Here is a 19,905-nt window from a genome sequence, read left to right on the forward strand (position 1 = left end):
TTTATTTCTTCACATAAATTCAAGTTACTATTTAGTGTCCTTCACATAAGTCTGAAGGACTCCCTCAGCCTAAAAATATTAGGACAGGTCTGCTAGCTACAAATTCTCTTTTTGTTTATCTGGGAATGCCTTAATTTCTGCTTCGTTTTTGAAGGATGGTTTTGCTGGATATAGGATTTTTGTTTGAAAGAATTTCTTTCATCACTTTACCTATGTCATCTTGCTGCCTTCTGTTTTTTACGGTTTCTGATGAGAAGTTATGTATTTATTTTATTGATGAGTGGCTTTTGCCTTGATGCTTTCAAGATTCTTCGTCCTTGTCTTTTAACAGTTTGACTTCTGTGTTTATAGGTGTGGACCTGAGTTTATTCTATTTAGAGTTCATTGAGCTTTTTGGATGTACAGATTAATGTATTTTTCTTAATCAAATTAAGGGAGTTTTCTGCTATTATTTCTTTTTCTTTTTGCTTCTTTCTCTCCTTTTGGCAATGCCATTATGCATATGATGATATGCTTGATAATGGCCCACATCTCTGAGGCTTTGTTCATTTTACTTTGTTCTTTTTTGTTTCTCAAACTGGATAACCAAAATTGATGAGTTTGAGTCTGTAATTTCTCCTTCTGCAAGTTCAAATCTGCTGTTGATCCCCTCCAGTGAATGTTTCATTTAGTTATTGTACTTTTCAACTCCAGGATTTTTACTTAGCTATTTTTTTTATAATTTCTATCTCTTCATTAATATTTTCTGTTTGGTGAGATATCCCACTCATTCTTTCTTTTAATATTTTAGCCATTGTTCCTTTAATTCTTTGATCATATTTACAGTATCTGATTTAGACTTTGTCTTAAAAGTCTAACATCCGAGCTTCTTCAGGGATAGTTTCTATTGATTGGTTTCTGGGGAATTTGTGTGTGTTTTGTTTGTGTTTGCTGTGTATGGGCCATACTTTCCCACTTCTTTGCATATCCTGTAACTTTTTGTTAAAAACTAGATATTTTAAATAGGACAACCGCAGAAATCAGATTTCCCCTCCTCCCAAGAGTTTCTTTGTTGTTTTTTGTTATTGTTTCGCTTTATTTTGTGACTTTTCTTTAAAGTCTGTATTCTTCTTCATGTGTGACTACTGAAGTCTCTACCCAATTATTATAGTGGTCAGTTAATGATTGGACAAATATCTCCAAGAACACCTGGAACCAATAAAATTCCCAGTCTTTGCTGAGAAACTCTGTGTGCATGTTGGAGTACTCCTTCAGCACTCAACTAAGCAGTTCACTATTCTGCTTGGGAGCCTTGCACTTTGGCCTTGCAGAGTCTTAAGGTCAGCCAGAGTTAATGCTTTGGGTTTCCTCAGGTCTTTTCTGAACACACCCACAGCCTTGGGCATGCACACCATCCTACACATGCATGTGGTCTTCTAGATTTCCAGGAATCTGACAGAGGTTTTCAAAGCCCCCTATGGATATCTCATTCTCTGCATTTCTGTTGTTGGTGGTGGTGGTTTGTTTTTGGTCAGTCTTTTTTTAGCCCCAAATTGTGATGCTGTCTTGGGCAGCTGCAATGTTAACAACTGTTACAGATTCGAGGGGACAAATGCCCTAGGGACAGAGCTATTCACACACAGTGAGCTTCGATTCAGGTTAAATCAGTACAAGCCCTAAGAGGAGGCTTTTCTGCAAGCTTCCAGACAGGTCAATTAGTGACAATTCTCCCAAGCTAGGACTTTTGGAGTGCTACAAACCCTTTCTGCCCCTTCCAGGTGCCGGTAAGCTGCTGGTTTCCATAGCTGGCATGGAGTTGGGAATAAAGGGGATGGGATTATAGCAAGCTACACCACGAAACTTGCTGTTCTTGCCAAGATTCAGCATTTTGGTTTTCTGTTTGTTTTGTCTTTTAAATAAATGCTCTTTGGATTTTTGCAAGACTTTAGATAGTTGCTAAAGTTCTGAAAAGTTTATTTTGGCCTCTTTTGCTATTGTTCTTGTTGTATTTGTGGACGAGCAGATTTTCAAAAGTCTTTTCTCCACTATTCAAGAAATGCTTTTCCTAACCATTCTTAAATATGAGCAGATAGCTGAGGATAGAAACCAAAGCAATGCCAACAAAAAAACAAGCGAAAAAATAATGGCAACTATACAGAGAGAGAAAAAACTTAAGAGAAAGGTTTGCAGTCATTAAAAAATAACACTATTTTTTAAAAGGAGCATCCAAAAGCAAAAAATGAGCTCTTTATAAATAAAAATATGATAGAAACATTTTCAGAAGAGTTGGAAGCTAAAGTTGAGCAAATCTTCCAGAAAGTAGAGCAAAATAAGTAAGTAGATAAAAAGATGAAGAATAGGAGGGACAATATAGGAAAATCAGAAAGTCAGTCCAAAGAGCCAATGTTCAAATCTAGTATTTCAGCAAGGGAGAATTAGAGAAAATGGAGGAAAGCAAGTAGTCAACAAAATCAAAACGAAATTCTCTGACTGAGGACCTAAATTTTTTTTTTTTTTTTTTTTAAAGATGACCGGTAAGGGGATCTTAACCCTTGACTTGGTGTTGTCAGCACCACGCTCACGATCCGAACCCGGGGCCTTGGTGTTATCAGCACCGCACTCTCCCGAGTGAGCCACGGGCCGGCCCAGGACCTAAATTTTTAGACTGAGGTCTTATCAAGCACTCAGGCAATGGATTTAGACTCACTCCAAGGAACATTATTGTGAAATTTCAGAACTCTGGGGATGATGAGAAGATAAAAGTTTTTAGAGATAAAGAAAGACAGAGAAAAGAAAGTAAGGAGGGAAGAAAGAAAAGAACATGCCACATACAAAGTATCAGGAATAAGAATGATATTGGAATCATCAGAAACATGAGAAGCTAGAAAGCCAGAGGTTCATGGAGTAAGCCTTCAAAATCAGGAAATGATTTTTAAAATACTCAGCCAAACTATCAACCAATTGGAAGGATGTAACAAAGACATTTTTCAGGCCTGCAAGGTCTTTAAAATTTACCTCCCTTGCATCATTTCTCCTGGGGATACTAGAGATATGCTCCACTCAAGCCAGAGCATTAACCAAGAAATAAAGATACATAATATAGGAAATAAGAGAGCCAACACAGAAGAGAAGCAAAAGGAACACCCAACATACTGGTAAAGGGAGACACCGGGAAGACGCCCAGACCCTTGACTTGGTGTTGTCAGCAGCACACTCTCCCAAGTGAGCCACGGGCCGGCCCCTAATTTAATGTAATTTTGTATTTTGAAAGACAACTGGTGAAGAATTTGGGGTAGAATTTGTGATAAATAATGGAATCTTAACTAATCAAACAAAAAAACAAGGTAATTAATAATTCCATGGAAAATAAAAAGCTGTGCAGAAAGGAAAATTAATCAAGTCCATATAGGAGTATAGACCTCAGATACGTTTCGTTTGGCTTACACCCCCCACCCCGCCAGCCTCTCTTTCTTATTTTGTAATTAAATGCCAGTATTTAAAAGTCGGGAGACTGCACATAAAAAAAAATCAAAAATTCTCGATTTTTAATTGCTAGGCCTACACAAATTGCCTGCATTTCCGCAAGAAGACCTTCAGCTGGGGCTGCAAATGTGCGGTCTAGAGTTCTCCAGTCTCCACTCCGCCGCCCTTCCAGCCCCGACAGGCCCACAGTCGCCCACGCCGGCAGCCCTCTACCGCCCCTAGCTCTCCTACAGAGCCACGTGGCGCGAACTCCGCAAGAGGACGGAGTACTGGCCGCAACGCACCCAAATCTTGCAGCCTTCGTTTCCAGGTTCTTTCTCATTATCCCTCCAATTTTTTCTCAGTTTCCCATCACCCATTTATCACTGCCCTTCCCACCGCGTTACTTGTGCCGGTAGCAAATGTGCCACCCAACAAGAACGGGGAGGCGGGCGTGGCTTCCGGCCGCACGACACGCGGCGAACCTCACTTCCGGCGGCGCTGAGTGACGTAGGCGAGCACGCCGGCCTGCCTGAGCCCCAGGACGGTGCGGGCGGCCTGTGGAGGTCAGCGGTGGTGTTCCTTGCGTAGGTCTCGCGTCACGGGGAGAAGGGGCTACGGAGCGTGGGTCCTGAGGGCATGAAGGTGTGGCTAGGAAGGGGCGAGAGGCGCTGGTACGCGGTGGGCCCGGAAGCGCGGGCGGGCGGAGCGCTGGAACTCGGGCCCAGGGAAAGGGGCAGGAAGGGTGGGGCCCTGGGCCCGGGGAACCGGACAGGCATGGCGCTAGGATGCGGTGGCCTGGCCGGCCGCCCGTTCGTGGCTGACCCAACAATGCGCACGCGTCTCTCTGTCTTGCCTGCGGGGCCCGGCCGGGAAAGCGCCACCCAGTTGACCCTTCGTGTTTTCGTGACTTCGTGTAGGTCGTTGTCTCTGCATTTTGGCACCAGACTTCCTGCTTGGTATTTGCCTAAAACCAAGTCCAGCTTCCGAATTGCAATTTCCTCCTCTAAACTGCTCTTAGGGCTTTTTTTCTTTTTTAATCGGAAATCGAGAATTCGAGATTTTTTAATCGTTAGGTCTAGACAAATTGCCTGCATTTCCGCAAGAAGACCTTCGTCTTCTTTTTTTTCAAAATCATTTTCCAGGGCTTCCCTGCTGTGCCTGGGCTCGGGAAGTGTTGCACTTGGGCAAATATTCCTCTCTGAACCTCATTTTTTTTCCTTTATGTGTACATAGAGTTAGACTAAGCTTTTTACAGCTGTAATACTCCACTCATGCAAAACTATGTGCTGGCCGTATACCAAGTTCTGGGAAATGGAAGAAGATCAAACATGCTTTCTGCTTTGGCAGAAGCTAGGCCAAGGTTAACGTTTCATCTTGCCCCTGTCATATGCCCTACCTAGGTCATTCAGTCAACCTAGTGAGCAAGAGTGACAGGTAGAATTGTTTAAATCTACATGGTAGGGATATGTAACAAATTCTTGGGGGAGATAATATTTTGTCTGGGCTTGGAAAGATGAAGTGTGTTTTGCTGGACCCTTTGATAGAAGTGGGGGGCCCTTCCAGAGGTAAGCCCTGCCAGGTGAGGTGGAAGTGCAAGGCCTGATTAGAATGGGGGCATGTATTTTGAGGAGGGAGAGGGGATACAACTAAGAAGATACTTCTGGGCCATCTTACGAAGTGCTTTTTTACGGTTGGTTCACTTTTGCTCTTGGAAGTTTGTGAGGTTTTTTTGTTTTGTGAGTAAGTTAGTGATGTAATCTACGTTGGTTTTGGGAAGCTCGCGCCCATGTCTGTAGTGTTAAAATATCCACAGAAGCTTTGGGAATGTGAATTGTGTGGCCTAGGTTTTTCAGGATCGTTCTGATATAAAATATCCTGTACTGTTTTTTCTGTAAACCAGTAATTCTTAATCTTGTTTACCTCTGCAGTAAATGAATGCCATCTAAGCCCTGTGTGCAAAGAGATTCCCATTCAGAGGTCTTGGGCAGGACCTGGGAATTCTGAATTGTTGAACCACTTTCTCGGTGATTTTGAAGCACAACCAAAACTGAAAACCCTCCAACCCAAGCTATAATGCTCCTGAATTTTGATATCTGGTGGTATTCTATACTGAGACAAAAAACTGATTTTTGCCTCAGAAAATACTGTCACATACATACAGAGAGGGTGGCTGTGACTCCATTTTGTTTGTCATGTTTTTTCTCCTAGGTTTTCTTCTAACTGCCCTGTATTACCCCATTTTCTCTCCTTTTCTCTTTAGGGCTTTAAACTCACTGGCTAGGAAGCTTACCCCCCATCACCCAGGCCATGATGGCAGCTTGCCTGGTGAAGCGATGCACGTGCCTCCTGAGAGAAGCTGCCCGTCTGGCCCCTGCTGTTTCTCCAGTTGGCCAACTGAGACTTGCCAGGGTAGCCCATAAGACTCTGACTTCCTCAGCCACCTCAGCAAGTTCCCACTTCCCAAGTTCCTTGACGGAGCTGCTGGAAAAGGAACAAGTGTTTACTCCCTACCCAGAGCGCCAGGAGGTGGACCATCTCATCGAGAAAGCCACAAGGGCAGAGGAGCTCCTGGAGCTTTCTGGTGGTAGTCACAGCCTGCACCACAACCACGCAGCCCTCATACTTATCCAACTCTCTCGCCTGCTATACGAGAAGCCAGAAGACAAGGCCTCACTCATACAAGATACCCGCTTTCAGCAACTGCTCCATCTGGTCAACAGTCAGGTGGGTGCCAGAGAGTTTTCTGAGGGCTTGGACAAGAGAGAACAGCTGGAGATGGAGCCCAGAGCAGCCGGCGCCTGCCAGCTATAGAAGGCTCCCTTGACATCCTGTGATAGCTTCATCTTTCTGTAAATTTCAGAGTACTTCCATGTGCTTTCTCTCTGTTTATCCTTACAAGAGCCTGTTACATATTTATTGCTGTCCTTGTCTCACAGACAGGCAACCAGGAAGCTAGCCTGGTTCTTCTCCATTCCTTGGATCCTTTCCCCAACCATTCAGTCTTAGCTGTGTTGCTCCCTGCAGTGTCTGGCTGACAGCTGGGCACTGCTCTTGAAGTCAGAGGAGATGGAGCTTCCATCATGGACCTGGTGGAAGGTCCATGAAACTTGAGCTGGCCATAGGCATAATCTAGCCACATTCAGACCCTCAGGATGGGCATGAAGAGAGGAGATGAGATCCATTTGTGTGGCACTGGGGGCAGAACTCAGACTACGGAAGCTGCTTTCTGCTCACTGTGAGGAAGGACTCCCTTTATACAGGGTCTTCTCCAGGCCTCTGTGGCAAAAAAAAGGATGTGCAAACCCCTGCTGTGGCCGAATTGGCCCCCAGTCCCGGGTCTGTGCTGGGAGGGAGGTGCTTAGGCACTGAGACCCTGTGCCCAGTTGTCAGGTGTGAGGAAGAGGATAGGTATGACTCGAGGAAGGGGCTGCACTAAATGAGTGTCATGCTGCAAGTTATAAAATTAGTGTAGTGGGACATAGCCAGCTGTTTTGTTTTTTTTTTTTAAAGATGACCGGTCAGGGGATCTTAACCCTTGACTTGGTGTTGTCAGCACCACGCTCTCCCAAGTGAGCTAACCGGCCATCCCTATATAGGGATCTGAACCTGTGGCCTTGGTGTGATCAGCAACACACTCTCCCAAGTGAGCCACGGGCTGGCCCTGCCAGCTGTTTTTTAATGAGGTGGAGTAGTATAGAAAATACCAGAATTCACACAAAATAGGGTGAGTGCTGTCTTATGGAACTTTGTTTTAGTTAAGTACATATGTGTTATGTGTACTAGAGTCACAGTACACATTTGTTTCTTGCTGAGACTGTAGCTCATAACATGAACTTAATTAGGCCCCTTCTTGTTCTCAGGTAGTAATTCTAATTGTACTTACTAACTATTGTGCACATAATTGAAGCAAGTCTTACAATACAAGACTGAACATTGTTTAACAGAATTGTAAGACAAAGTGGGAAAAAGTATTTGTAAAGCCAGTGAAGACCGAGCTTTCTTTTAAAAGATTTTCCTGCTATTCAGGAAACTAGAAAGACGCAGATACCTCGTGTGAGCCGAGGATTGACTCTACTGCTTTCTCCTTCCTCCCCAACCATTCAGACACCAGCTTCTCTGTTCCCAGCTCACCTCCTCGTGTGTGAGGGTCAGTGCTGAGAGACTTGGCACTGGCAGTGCCAGAGCTGTACTCGTTTTACCAAATGTTGTCTTCTGCCAGGACAGAGTCGGGGCCAAGGGCTCTTGGCACGTTGGGCCTGGATCTCTGAGGACTGGGGACACTCCTGCACAGCAGAGTCAGCCTCTGCAGAAATGAAGCAGGCACCAGTGGGGGATGGCAGGGCTGGGGTGCAGGGTGTGGACCCAGAACAACTCTGAGACTTTGGGGTAATGAGTTTGCATTTGTTTGTGTATGCTGTGGAGCTGATGAGACCTCACAGGATGTTGGCATCTCATGCAGGCACATGCGTAGCATGGTGCTGGCATGTAGAAAGAAACTGTGCAAAGGGGCTGGTGGTGGCAGCCACAGCTTGCTCATCCCCAGGAGGCCTTGGCATTCGGGTGAGCTGGGCTTAATAATACGAGGGGGTCTTTACCCACAGGTCAAAGGCTTTCCTGCAAACCTTCACACATGGGAAGACCTGCCTCCGTGGGCAGTCAAGGGCTTGGCATGCCTGTGTTACACCATTGGAGGGTGAGGGCGATGGTGCACTCGAGCCCTGGCCTGCTCTGCAGGACGGCCTCTCCAGCAGCTGCATTCCTCAGACACTTACAGTTGTTTTTGTTGGAGAAAGCTTAGGGTTTAGAGCTTCTCAGACTCAAAATACCAGTTATTTTCCTGAAGAAGCCAGTGTTCTTAATAGCTAAGAATTTTAATTGTCGTTGTAAGTAAAAGTAACAGGTTGGAGACAGGCTGACCTTAGCCTGAGTGCTGCCTGTTTTGCCATCAAGTCACAGCCCTGAGGCCCCACTCTTCCTCTGACCTTTGTTCTTGACTTGACAGCTTTACTTCCAGCTGGGGTCTGCTGTCCACCACATACAGCTATGGCTAGGACCACATGATGGGGGCTGTGGCTCCATATAATCAGCCACATCAGGTCAAATCTGTATTAGGGAAACTCACAGAATTTCTCTTACCACCCAGAGTTCTTGCACGCAAGCCGTAGCAAACAGCCCTGGCCACCCAAAATGGAAGTACTCAATTTAACGGAAGCTAGAGGACCAGGCTCAGAAAACAAGCTAAGGAAGGCTGTAGGGGGCAGCCGGGCACCGGGGCCCTGTTATAACAGGATGGGGAATTCTGTCTTCTCTGAAGAGTTGTAGTAAATGCCCAGGAAATGAGGTTTGCAAAGGTGGCTTCCAGCTCAGGCACAGGGTCAACAGGGTGCCACATGTGACCTTGCCTGTGTCCTTTCCCTGTCCAGATAACCTTGGTTTGGCATGGGACACTCGTGAAGCTGCTGCGGAGCCTGTATGCGCTGGAGCTCCCCAAGTCTTCCAAGGAGCTGCAGTCGGTTGAGCAGGAGGTCCGCTGGCGCCTGCGGAGGCTCAAGTACAAGTACCTGGTCTCCCTGGCAGAGTCCTGTGTCACCTCCATGCAGGAGGAGCACTCCCAAGAGCTGCTGGCTGAGCTGCTCATGCACTTGGAGAGGCGCTGGACAGAAATTGAAGATGGCCGCACACTGGTGGCCATCATGGTGAAGGCCGGGCACCTGTCAGAGACGCTGATGAACCGCCTGGAAGACAAGGTACTGGGGCTGAGAGCAGGCATGCCAGGCCTGCCTCCCTGCAACTTCGGGCTTGGTCCTTGGGTGATGGTCTTCTGCAGAAGGAGAGTGTCATGTGCACTGGAACAGGAGCCCTGGAAGCCTCTTTCCAGTCTCAGGCGTCACATGGGGAGGAGCCAGAGGGCTCTGGCAGCAGCAGGTGGTCACTCTGGGACCAGGTTAATGAAGTACCACTCGCCCACTTGGCTCCATCGAGCACAGTCTCCTTCCCTTGATTGTTCCTTTATCTTCCTCCAAAATTTCGTCACGTGGGTGGTCCCGTGAGGTGGGCATGGCAGGCAGCTCCTGAGGTAACACAGGTGCTGGCAGGCCTGGGCCAGCCCCTGCGTGGCCCAGGCCCAGGACTTTTCTGGAGACGTGTTGCCCCCTTCCTCAGCTTTAGTCCTGCAGTCGAGTCAAATTCAGCCTCTGTTCCTGCCATAGCAGGGGCTGGCCCAGATGGCTGCCACAGCAAGCTACGCAGCTCATGGGCCCTGTGTCCCCCTCCCTGGGACTTGGGGATAAGTTTTACTGCGGACATTGCTCCAGGTCAAGAGGTTCCCTGCGGTGGGTGAGGAGGCAGGCCCTGCACAGACAGGCCTGTGTTGAGTCAGCTCAGGCCCAGTTGCTATCTCACAGGGGCTGCACTGGATGGGACCCCTGCCCCCAGCTCGTCCCACCACCTCAGGCCATCGAGCTGACCCCTGCGCGGCTGTGGTTGACAGTGCCTGGAGCTGGTGGAGCAGTTTGGCCCCAATGAGCTGCGGAAGGTGCTGATGACGCTGGCAGCTCAGAGTCGACGGTCTGTGCCCTTGCTGCGGGCCATCTCCTACCATCTGGTACAGAAGCCCTTCCCTCTGACGAAAGGTGTACTCTTGGACCTGGCCTACGCCTATGGTGAGTCCTTTGGACAGAATAACAGGGTGGAAGGGAGCTCTGGCCATGCAGATGCCTGCAGCTGTGTCAAATTCGGTACCTGCCTACCTGTGGCAGGCATTGGCCCAGAAGGCTGCCATAGAAACACTGTGACTCATGGGCCCTGTTCCTCTCTCCTGGGCTCAGGGATAAATCTGGTTACAGACAGCAAGCCCCTAGACCTCAAGGTTCAGGTGGGGTGGGGCTGGCGGGTTGCCGCTGGCCCTCCCCAGCTCAACACAGTGGTCTGCCCTGTCCCAAAGGCAAACTCAGCTTTCACCAGACCCAAGTGTCTCAGCGCCTGGCCGCCGACCTGCTGTCCCTCGTGCCCAGCCTAACCCCCAGTGAGGTGGCCCGCTGCTCCAAGTCCTTCGCCTTCCTCAAGTACCTCAACCTACCCTTGTTTGAAGCCTTTGCCCAGGTGAGCCAGGGCCTGGCCACTGAGGACAGCTAGGTCCTGGGGGCTCTCCATTCCTGGCCTCAAGTCAGAGGAGCTGGCTCTGTGGGCCTCTGTTGTGAACCATTGCTTGAATCAGGGAAAAGTTAGGCAGCCCTACAGTGCTCACTTGTGGGTGGCAAACATATTTCTTACTTTTTGGTTTATTTGGAAAGAGTTAGTATCATTCCATCTGTCTCAGAGTAGCTGTGGCAGGTAGCAGCGCAGGCGGTGAGGCTGAGCACCACTGGGAACTCTTCCGTAGAGTGCTGACTGCCCCAGAATGGAATCATAAAGAAAGATGACGCCTGCACTTAAGTTTACATTCAACTGGTCTAAACTAAGTTTACTGGTTAGAGAGTATTTTTAAAGTCATTGTCAAAGGGAAGCAGTTTCTAGGTGTCCCTGTTTTCTGTGGGTAGGTGCTGCTGGGTAGAGAAGAGTCTGGCTCTGTATAAATCGCCCCATGTGACCAGGTGTTCATGGGCACTGGTAGGGGTGGGGGGGTCCTGTAGCTGCCCCTGGCCACCCAGGCTCCTCTTAGACAGGCAGGAGGACTATGTGCTTGGCAGAGACTTATCCTGTCCCTCTGCCATCCCTGAACTGCCCAGCACATCTTGAACAAAGCAAAGAACATCACCCTGCCCCACCTGTGCAGCATTCTCTTGGCTTTTGCACATCTGAACTTCCATCCAGAACAAGAGGATCAGTTCTTCAGCCTGGTACGGGGGCTGAGGGGTGGGGATGTGGGCCTCCGTGCGAAGTACACCAGCTCAGGGGAGGGAGGGAGCATTCTTTATGAAGCCCTTGGGGTATCTGCAGGGGCAAGCAGACCAGGTTTACCCCAGGCTTCATCAGGGCTTGCCTGGTGCAGTCTGAGAGCAGCCAGCAGGGGCCAACATCTTTGCCTCTTGGATGCTCTGATCCTCTCAGACCAGGTGCCCACTTGGGGACATTATGGAGAAGGGATTTTGTGCGCTAGGCCCCTGCCAGTGGGCAGGGGGTATAGACGAACCTAGCTGAAGGCCAGCATCAGGTATCACTCTGCCATCCATAGTGGTCTTGGGGCATGAGGAAGGTTCCTGGTGCCTTCCAGCCCGGGGTTGCCCGAGGCCTGACCAAAGGCCAGGGTCTGCTCTCTTGCTCCCAGGAACCGCCTCTGGCCTCAGAGTGACCAGGTCAAGACATGGGCTGCAGTCCAACTGTGAATACTTGCAGCCCATGGGCAGAGCCTGCTTTCTCCAGTGCACCCTGTCCTTGCACAGGTGCATGAAAGGCTGGGGTCAGAGCTGGCACAGCTGGAGCCCTCCCTGCAGGTGGACCTGGTGTGGGCTCTGTGTGTGCTGCAGCAGGCGCTGGAGGCAGAGCTGCAAGCTGTTCTGCATCCCGAATTTCACTCCCAGTTTCTAGGTGAGCCCCATGCTGCCACTGCCATCTCCCCCCTCCCCCCACTACTTTAGCTGGGGAACAGACGGGAGACGGCCAGGGTTCACCCCACCCTTTGCCCCTTCTCCATCCACACCACGGGTGCTGGCAGACCTTAACTCTGCTGCTTCCTGCCCAGGAGAACCAGCTGGGGCTGAGCATGGGGTGCCTCTGCCTTCCCATCTGGGCCCTCCCCATCTCCCCCATGTCTGGTCCTTCTGGCTCTCAGCCCGGCCCCTCCCTTCTCATTCTCTCCTTGTCCCCTAGGGGGCAAATCTCTGAAAGATCAGAGCACCTTTCAGAAGCTGCTGCACATCAACGCCACAGCTTGCCTGGAGCACTCTGAATACACAGGCCCCCTTCTGCCGGCCTCGGCCCTGGTCCCCAGGCCCTCAGCCCTTGACAAGAAGGAGACTCCCCTGCAGAAGGACCTGCAGGAGACTCTGAAGGGGCTGCTGGGGAGCGCTGACAGGGGCAGCCTCGAGGTGGCCACGCAGTATGGCTGGGTGCTGGGTGAGGGTTCCCCTGGTTGATGTCACTTGAATATAACAGGACTGCCCCAGAGCTGCAGGGCATCGGCTTGCCCTGCTCCCCTGCCCATCTCTGTCCATCTTTCTCTGAGGGACAGTCCCACCATGTACTCATCCCACATGCCTTCCTCAGATGCTGAGGTGCTGCTGGACAAAGATGGTCAGTTTCTGCCCCTGAGGGACTTTGTCGCCCCTCACCTTGCCGAGCCAGCCGGGAACCAGCCGCTGCCTGTGGGGGCTATGAGGTAGGTGGCCAGGGACCCGCTGATGCAGTGGCTCCACAGCTCTTGGGAGCATACATGGCTCTCTTCTCTGCTTTTCCTTTTCCTCCACTGAGGGGCTGGGAGAGCAGACACCTGTCAGCCCCTCCTTCTTCCTGTCAGGTTGGCTTTCCTGCGGTGGGAGTTCCCCAACTTCAACAGCCGAAGCAAGGATTTGCTGGGTCGCTTTGTACTGATGCGGCGCCATGTGGTGGCTGCAGGCTTCCTGGTGGTGGATGTGAGTACCTGGTGGGGAGCAGTCTCTGCATGAGGAGAAGCCCCCACTCACACTGGAGTGGGGTCAGATGGGGTGAAGCCAGGCCTAGAGCCAGACAGGTGCCCGGCCTGTAGCACCCAGCACATCTCCCCTGTTGCCCGCCCAGCCTCTCAGAGGAGCCCGTGCTTGGCTCCCCTGGGTGCATTGGAAGGTCGCAACTTTGGAAGCAGACAGGGTTGGGCTCCCCACTCACATGAGGAAAGCAAAGTAAGGGGGAGAGCAAGGACTGCTGCTCAATCTCCTCAGTCAGGGCTTGTTTTCACAAAGACTAGATGGCACGACGCCTGGGCTGGGTCCACTGCTGTGGGCTGGCACGGTGCTCCCACTAGGGCTTGGTGAGACCAGAGGGCTCCTGCTTTCCCCTCAAGGGCCAGAAAATAAACGTGTGGCTCTATGAACCACATAAGGGTTCTGTCACGTTTTCTTCTTTGGGTGGGTATTTTTTTAAAAAAAACAACCCATTTAGATTTAGAGTCCTTCTTGGGCCTTGCGTAGTTTGCAGACCCCTGTGGCACTGACAGAACCAGGGCCTGTCCCCACCCACTCTGCCTGCAGCCCCACAGGCTCTTCCTTGAGCACTTGGAGGCCGAAGGGTAGGCTTGCAGAGCAGTCAGTCACCAGCAAGTGCCAGTGGGTGAGCCACTGGCCGGGCACAGGCAGGAAGGGGGTCCCTTCACCCGCATGACCTGTCTCTGCCTCCTCTCTCCAGGTCCCATACTACGAGTGGCTGGAACTCAAGTCTGGATGGCAGAAAGGCGCCTACCTCAAGGACAAGATGCGCAAAGCAGTGGCTGAGGAGCTGGCCAAGTGACCAGTCCCATCAGCATGGACTGCATTCCTGGGGGCCCCTCTGCCAGGAGGCGCTGGGTGGGCAAGAGGTGTCACCCTTGCAGCCCACCCTTCTTAGTGCAGGACCTTGGCCAGGGTGGGGGTATGGCCAGCAGCTCTGAGGGACAGATGGTCCTCTCATGGGTAATAAATCTTTAATTTTGATGTTGACACCAGGAGGCTTCCAGGCTTTGTCGCACACGCACCCCTGCGCACCTGGGTGTGTGCTTTGGAGGGCAGGAAGTGACTGCCCTGTGCACTCCCCACCCCCAGCAGAACTTTGTCAGGGAGGCAAGGAGCCCAGCAAAGGACTGACTGGCTTGAGGGACACAAGACCTAAGTCTGTCCCAGCTGCTTTCTACTTCCCACAGGGGACCCTTCCCATCATCTGTGTGTGTCACACATGCAAGCCTGTTGTCTAGGGCCCTGTGTCAGCCCTGGCAGACACATGGAGTCCTACAACTATGAACCTCCAGGGGTGGGGAGCTTCCCAAGGAGGCCAGTTGGGTTTTCAGTGCATGGCAAGGGTTGTGATGGAGCTGTGGTCACTGAACCACAGTCCTAGGAGGCTTCCGCCCATCCGTTGTCTCACACTTAGGTGAGTGGAAGGGACCCTGACAGCCTGTGGTGATAGGTAGTGTGAGGGATGGGCACCTGGGAAGTACTGGCTCTGGGAGAGAAGAGCTGCCTCAGCTGACACTGCAGGGCTAGGAGCCAGACTCTGCTGTTGTCACTACCACCTGGCCAGATCCTGCTGCTGCTGTCATTACCACCTAGCCAGAGTTGGCCCAGGGGCCTCTTCCCTGCCAGATGCTGAAAAGCAACAGGGTTTTGCCCTTCCAATCTCATCAGACTCCTGCTGGCAGAACTGAGTAAAGGGAGTCAGAACTGTGAGTTGCCTCCAACAATGTGCGTGGGAGGCTGGGGGGAGCAGTTAGCAGCTGAGAGCAAAGGAGACTAGTCTTCTCGCCCCTCAGCTCTCCACCTGAAGCCATTCCCCCAAAAAGAGCAAGACTAGTCCCTGCTATGCTTGCAGCCTGGCCACTCAGGCATTAGGGTGGCTTTGTGCCAGCAGCACAGGGAGCCGTAGAGCACAGGTGAGCAGAATGCAGGTCACCAAAGGAGTGGTCCCTAACAGTTGGAGGGAGAGGGTGGAGGAGCAGCCAGAGTGGCTTTCTGAAGGTGGAGGAGCATTCCAAAGGGAAGTAACATTGCAGGGACGAGGCCAGGGAGGGCCTTGTATGTAAGGTACTGAGGAAATAAAAACTCGTCCTGTCCACCACTTGGGGCCACTGAGTTATTTTGACATAATCTTGGCTGCCCATGCAGTTGTGAGAAACAATCCACTGATTCCCTCAGCAGTAGAACTCGGGTGCAGGGTCACACCCCGACACGGATATGAACAGAAGTCAAGCTTGAGAACATCTCCATTCCCACTAGGACCCCTCACCTTGCCCTTTATACTCAACACCTCCCCCTTGTCCATAACCACTGGTAACCATGAGTCTTCACCTTTTCTAGTACTTTGTCATTCTAAGAATGTTACATAAAGGAAATCAAAGGATGTGGACTTTGAGAATTGGGTTTCTTCACTTGGCAGAATTCTCTGAGAATCTGAATTCTCATTCAAGTTGTGGGATGCACCAATAGTTCATTCTTTTTCATTGCAGTTGGACCTCTGCTGCTCTTTATTCCATGGTGTGGCTATAACACTCACCTGTTTATCCACTTACCCATTGGAATGCATCTGAGTTGTTTTTTACTATTACTTATAAAGTGGCCATAAAATCTGTCCAGATTTTTGTGTAAGTTTTCACTTCTCTGGGATAAATATGCCCAGGAGTGCAACTGCCAGGTCATAGGGATTTTATGTGTTGAGTTTTTTTTTAGAAGCTATCGAGATGTTTTCTAGAGTGGCTGTACCATTTCACATTCCCACCAGCAGTGTAAGAGGGACCTAGTTCCTCCACATCCTCACCAACATTTGGAGGTGTTTATTTTTTGTTTATTTTAGTAATTTTTATAGGTGTGTAGTGACATCTCATGGTTTTAAGTTGCACTTCCCCAATGGCTGGTGATAATGAACATCCTGGTATCTCTGATAAATTGATATTTATTTGCAATCTATCCTCACGAAATGTCTCTTCATGTCTTTTGCACGTGTTATAGATTGTTTGCTTTTTTATTAGTTTTGAGAGTTTTTTCTATATATTCTAGATGCCAGTCTTTTGTCAGAAATGTGATTTGCAAATATTTTCTCCCAGTCTAACTTTTTTCATCCTGTTAAGGTCTTTTGCAGAGCATAAGTTTTAAAGTTTGATGAAGTCCAGTTTATCAATTTTTATGGTCATACTTTTGGTGTTAAGTCTAAAACTTCTTTGCCTAACCTTTGGTCCTGAACTTTGAAGTGTTTTTATATTTTACATTTAAGTCCATGATCCATTTTGAGGATAGATTTTGCATGATTTTTGTGAGTCTTAAATTGAGGGTTTTTTGTTTGTTTTTGCCTTCCAGATGCCCAATTGCTTCAGAACCATTTGTTGAGAAGCCTGTCCTCTCCCATTGGCTTGCTCTTATACTAAAAAGTCACTTGGGAACTGGCTGGTTAGTTCAGTTGGTTAGAGCGCAGTGTTGATTACATTAAGATTGAGGGTTCAGATCCCCATACAGGCCAGCTGCCAAAACAAAACAAAAATACAAAAATAAATAAAATCAACTGGACATACTTATGTGGGTCTATTTCTGGGGTTTTTTTGTGTGTTGTGTGCCATTAATTTGTGTTAACTGTTCCTGTGCCAATATTTCATGTTCTTGGTTACTGTAGCTATAATGTAGGCCTTAGTATTGGTTAAAGTGAGCAGGTCCTACTTTATTTTTCAAAATTAGTTCAGCTATTCTAGTTCCTTTGCCTTACCAAGTAAATTTTTGAATAATCTGTTCTATGTCTACAAAAAAAACCTACTGAGATTTTAATAGGAATTCCATTAAACCTACAGGTCAATTTGGAAAGATTCAACATTTTTTTTTTTTTTTTTTTTTAAAGATGACCGGTAAGGGGATCTTAACCCTTGACTTGGTGTTGTCAGCACCATGCTCACCCAATGAGCCAACCGGCCATCCCTATATGGGATCCGAACCCGGGGCCTCGGTGTTATCAGCACCGCACTCTCCTGAGTGAGCCACGGGCTGGCCCAGATTCAACATTTTTACTGTGTCAAATCTTCCAATCCGTGATCATAGTATGTCTGTTTATTTAGGTCTTTGATTGCTTTCATCAGCATTCTGTGGTTTTTGTTGTATTAAATGTACACCTAAAGTATTTCTCATGTTTTTTGGAGTGACTGTAATTGTATTCTTAATTTTTGTATTAACGTGTTCATCGTTAGTATATAGAGTGGGGTTGATTTTTGTGTGACTTTGCTATACTCCCTTATTAGTTTTATGCATTTTTTCTTTTCCTTTTGGATTTCCTATGTAGACAGTCACGTCCTCTGCAAATGAGGATATTTTTCTCCTTTTCCAATCTGTATGCCCTTTATCTTTTTTATTTCTAACAGCTTTATTAAAATAATTTACATGCCATACAATTCACCCATTTAAAATGTATAATTCAATGGTTTTTAGTCTCGACGTGGATATGTATAATCATCACCACAATGAATTTTCATTTTTATTACCTCGTAAAGAAACCATGTACCCTTTAGTTAACACCTCCGTGTCCCCTCATCTTCCCACCTTCCCGACCACCCAGCCTTAACCACTATTCTATGTCTGTAAATTTCCCTATTCTGAACTTTCATATAAATGGAATCATACAGGATGTGATATTTTGTGACTGGCTTCTTTCATTTGGTATTATTTTGTTTTTGTTTTTGGTGTTTTTTTAAAAGATGACCAGTAAGGGGATCTTAACCCTTGACTTGGTGTTGTCAGCACCACGCTCACCCAGGTGAGCTAACCGGCCATCCCTATATAGGGATCCGAACCCGTGGCCTTGGTGTTATCAGCACCGCACTCTCCCAAGTGAGCCACGAGCAGGCCCTCTGTTTTACCATTTTGAGTGAAGTGTGGAAACTCTATTTCCATTTTAGTCCCTTTACCTTCTCTACTTGTAAATACTGTCTTGAGTATCAGGTGGTTTTATAATTTGTTTCAGTCATCAGATATGCTCATATGCTCCAGAAAACTCATGAGGATTGCCTGTTGTATTTATCCATATTCCTGCTTTTTCCATTGTTCTTTCTTCCTTATGCTTCAATATTCATTCTTTTATCATTTCCTTTCTGTTAGAAGAACTTCTACTTCTACTATTCTATAGGTGTAGGTCCGCTAGTGACCAATTCCTTTAGTTTTCCTTCATTTGAGAATCTTTATTTCTCCTTCATCCTTTTTGGCGGCGGGGTGGGGGGCAGCTGGCTGGTACAGGGATCTGAACGCTGGACCTTGGTGTTATAACACGACACTCTAACCAACTGAGCTAATTGGTCAGCCCCTTATTTCTCCTTTATTCTCGAGTGATAGCTTCTGTTGTGGGATGCCATTGCCAGTGCCCCCACCCTGGAGGAGGCTCTGGGTGGGATGAGGGAGTCTCAGCCTCAGTAGAGACAGTGTGCCTCCCATCAGTCCCCCTTACCAATTCTGCCAGGCTCGGCTGGTGTTGTCAGGACTTCAGTTCTATATGTGGATGAACAAGACCACCTGGTCCTCCTGTTGGTAGGATGCAGATCAAGAAATGCCAGGCCTGGGTCTCCTTCCTCTGTTGGGTGGGGAGGTCATAAGATGCTCTGCTGCTGTGCTGTTCATCCAGCCCAGGGGTCCCTCACCAGCTCCCCTTTTCGTCCTTGAGAGTTCTATTTTAGTTTTCTCTTATTTCCTGGATTTATAGGTGTACTTTGCAGGAGCAGAGAGACAAGCCCAGGCCGTCTTGTTCAGATTGGAAGCCCCTCAGGCCCTACTGAAGGACTTTTGGTTTCTGAAAAGTAAGTGGTGTTGGCAAAATGGAAGGCAGCTGTCAGAGCAGTGGGGTTAGAAGGATTCAGTTAAGACAATGGGAGAAGGCTCACAGGAGGGGACAACTTAGAAATGCTTGGGCGGTGAAGATGAAGGTCTGTAAGCGGAGGTTGTGAAGGACAGGAGGAAGAGAGGATCCACAACCAGATGGATGGGCTTCTGGCAACTGAGAGGGATGCAGGGTCCGGCACTTCTGCAGGAGGATTCTGGGCTTAGGTTTGGGCGTGGTGGGTCTGCTGCCCGGAGTCCAGTGGGGAGAGATGCCCAGCAGGCAGCCAGGTATGTGGCACTGGGCCTTGAGGCAGGTCTGGGGGAGTCGGAGGGCAGCCCCTAGCTTCATGAACTAGCTGGTAAAACCAGCAGAAGACTGAGGACTTTGGAAGCTCCCTCCCTTCCCATGACAATGGCTGCTCTGATTCCCCCCACCCACCTCAGGGGTGATGACAATGTCTCATTCATCCCTCTCCTGGTGCCTGGAACGGGGAGTGGAAGGGAGGGGAGACGAGAAGCGGAGCGGAGGGGGCTAAGTGAATCAGGGTGGTGCAGCCGGCCTCTGTGGAAGCAAGAGCGCATTTCAGGAAAGCCAAGGGGCGGGCTTCTTCTTGGGAGGTGTGACAGAGGTGGCTGCCAGGAATGGAGGGAGGCGCGTTTCTTCCCTTTTCCTTCCACTGCCTATAGACCTGAGGGGTGGGGTGCAGACGATCGAGTTGCGGAGAGCCTCGGATACCCAGCCCGCCCGGGAACTCGTCTGAGGCCGCCTTGCCTGCTGAGCCCCAGCCGGCTCTATCTCTGGTTGCCATGGTGACAGGAGGCGGTTACCATGGAGACCGACGACTGCGAGGACCAACCAATCACTCTGGAGCTGCGGCTCCAGCTCACCTTTCAGATGGAGACATCGAGCCGGGTGGGGCCCCCTCCCTTTCCTGGGCTCCCCACGCCCTCTGCCTGGTCAGCAGAAGGAGGGGAGTGCGTGCACCCCAGGCCCCCTCACCCCGGGTTCTCTTCCCAGCTAAGG

The 19,905-nt window shown here is 49.2% G+C and overlaps 1 protein-coding gene and 2 non-coding genes across 7 annotated transcripts; all 3 read left to right on the forward strand.

Annotated features, from left to right (window-relative positions):
• The first annotated feature begins 3,948 nt into the window (after window positions 1-3,948).
• Window positions 3,949-14,053, forward strand: TBRG4 (transforming growth factor beta regulator 4). 5 transcript variants are annotated; one of them, XM_063086967.1, is made up of 11 exons: window positions 3,949-4,007; window positions 5,705-6,168; window positions 8,868-9,191; window positions 9,935-10,106; window positions 10,388-10,545; window positions 11,172-11,282; window positions 11,826-11,970; window positions 12,253-12,498; window positions 12,649-12,760; window positions 12,899-13,013; window positions 13,762-14,053. In XM_063086967.1, the coding sequence occupies exons 2-11, from the start codon at window positions 5,752-5,754 to the stop codon at window positions 13,861-13,863; spliced, it is 1,902 nt and encodes a 633-aa protein (XP_062943037.1). In that variant the 5' UTR covers window positions 3,949-4,007; window positions 5,705-5,751; the 3' UTR covers window positions 13,864-14,053. The 5 variants fall into 5 exon arrangements, with proteins under 5 accessions (XP_062943037.1, XP_062943034.1, XP_062943038.1 ...); XM_063086964.1 differs by having other exon boundaries at window positions 3,954-4,028; XM_063086966.1 differs by having other exon boundaries at window positions 4,002-4,086.
• Window positions 9,616-9,752, forward strand: LOC134371381 (small nucleolar RNA SNORA5). Its single transcript, XR_010022807.1, has one exon. It is a non-coding gene; the product is annotated as a small nucleolar RNA SNORA5 (small nucleolar RNA).
• LOC134371380 (small nucleolar RNA SNORA5) lies at window positions 10,163-10,295 on the forward strand. Its single transcript, XR_010022806.1, has one exon. It is a non-coding gene; the product is annotated as a small nucleolar RNA SNORA5 (small nucleolar RNA).
• Window positions 14,054-19,905: the final 5,852 nt, after the last annotated feature.

The sequence above is a fragment of the Cynocephalus volans genome, chromosome 2 (genome assembly GCF_027409185.1).
Source record: "Cynocephalus volans isolate mCynVol1 chromosome 2, mCynVol1.pri, whole genome shotgun sequence".
NCBI classification, from domain to species: Eukaryota; Metazoa; Chordata; class Mammalia; order Dermoptera; family Cynocephalidae; genus Cynocephalus; species Cynocephalus volans.

Excerpts from the sequence above, each read along its gene's own strand:
- TBRG4 (XM_063086967.1), top strand. The coding sequence starts at position 5,752 with ATGATGGCAGCTTGCCTGGTGAAGCGATGCACGTGCCTCCTGAGAGAA. Across the intron at positions 10,546-11,171 it reads TGTTTGAAGCCTTTGCCCAG|CACATCTTGAACAAAGCAAA; the intron begins GTGAGCCAGGGC and ends TGAACTGCCCAG. Across the intron at positions 12,499-12,648 it reads GCAGTATGGCTGGGTGCTGG|ATGCTGAGGTGCTGCTGGAC; the intron begins GTGAGGGTTCCC and ends TGCCTTCCTCAG.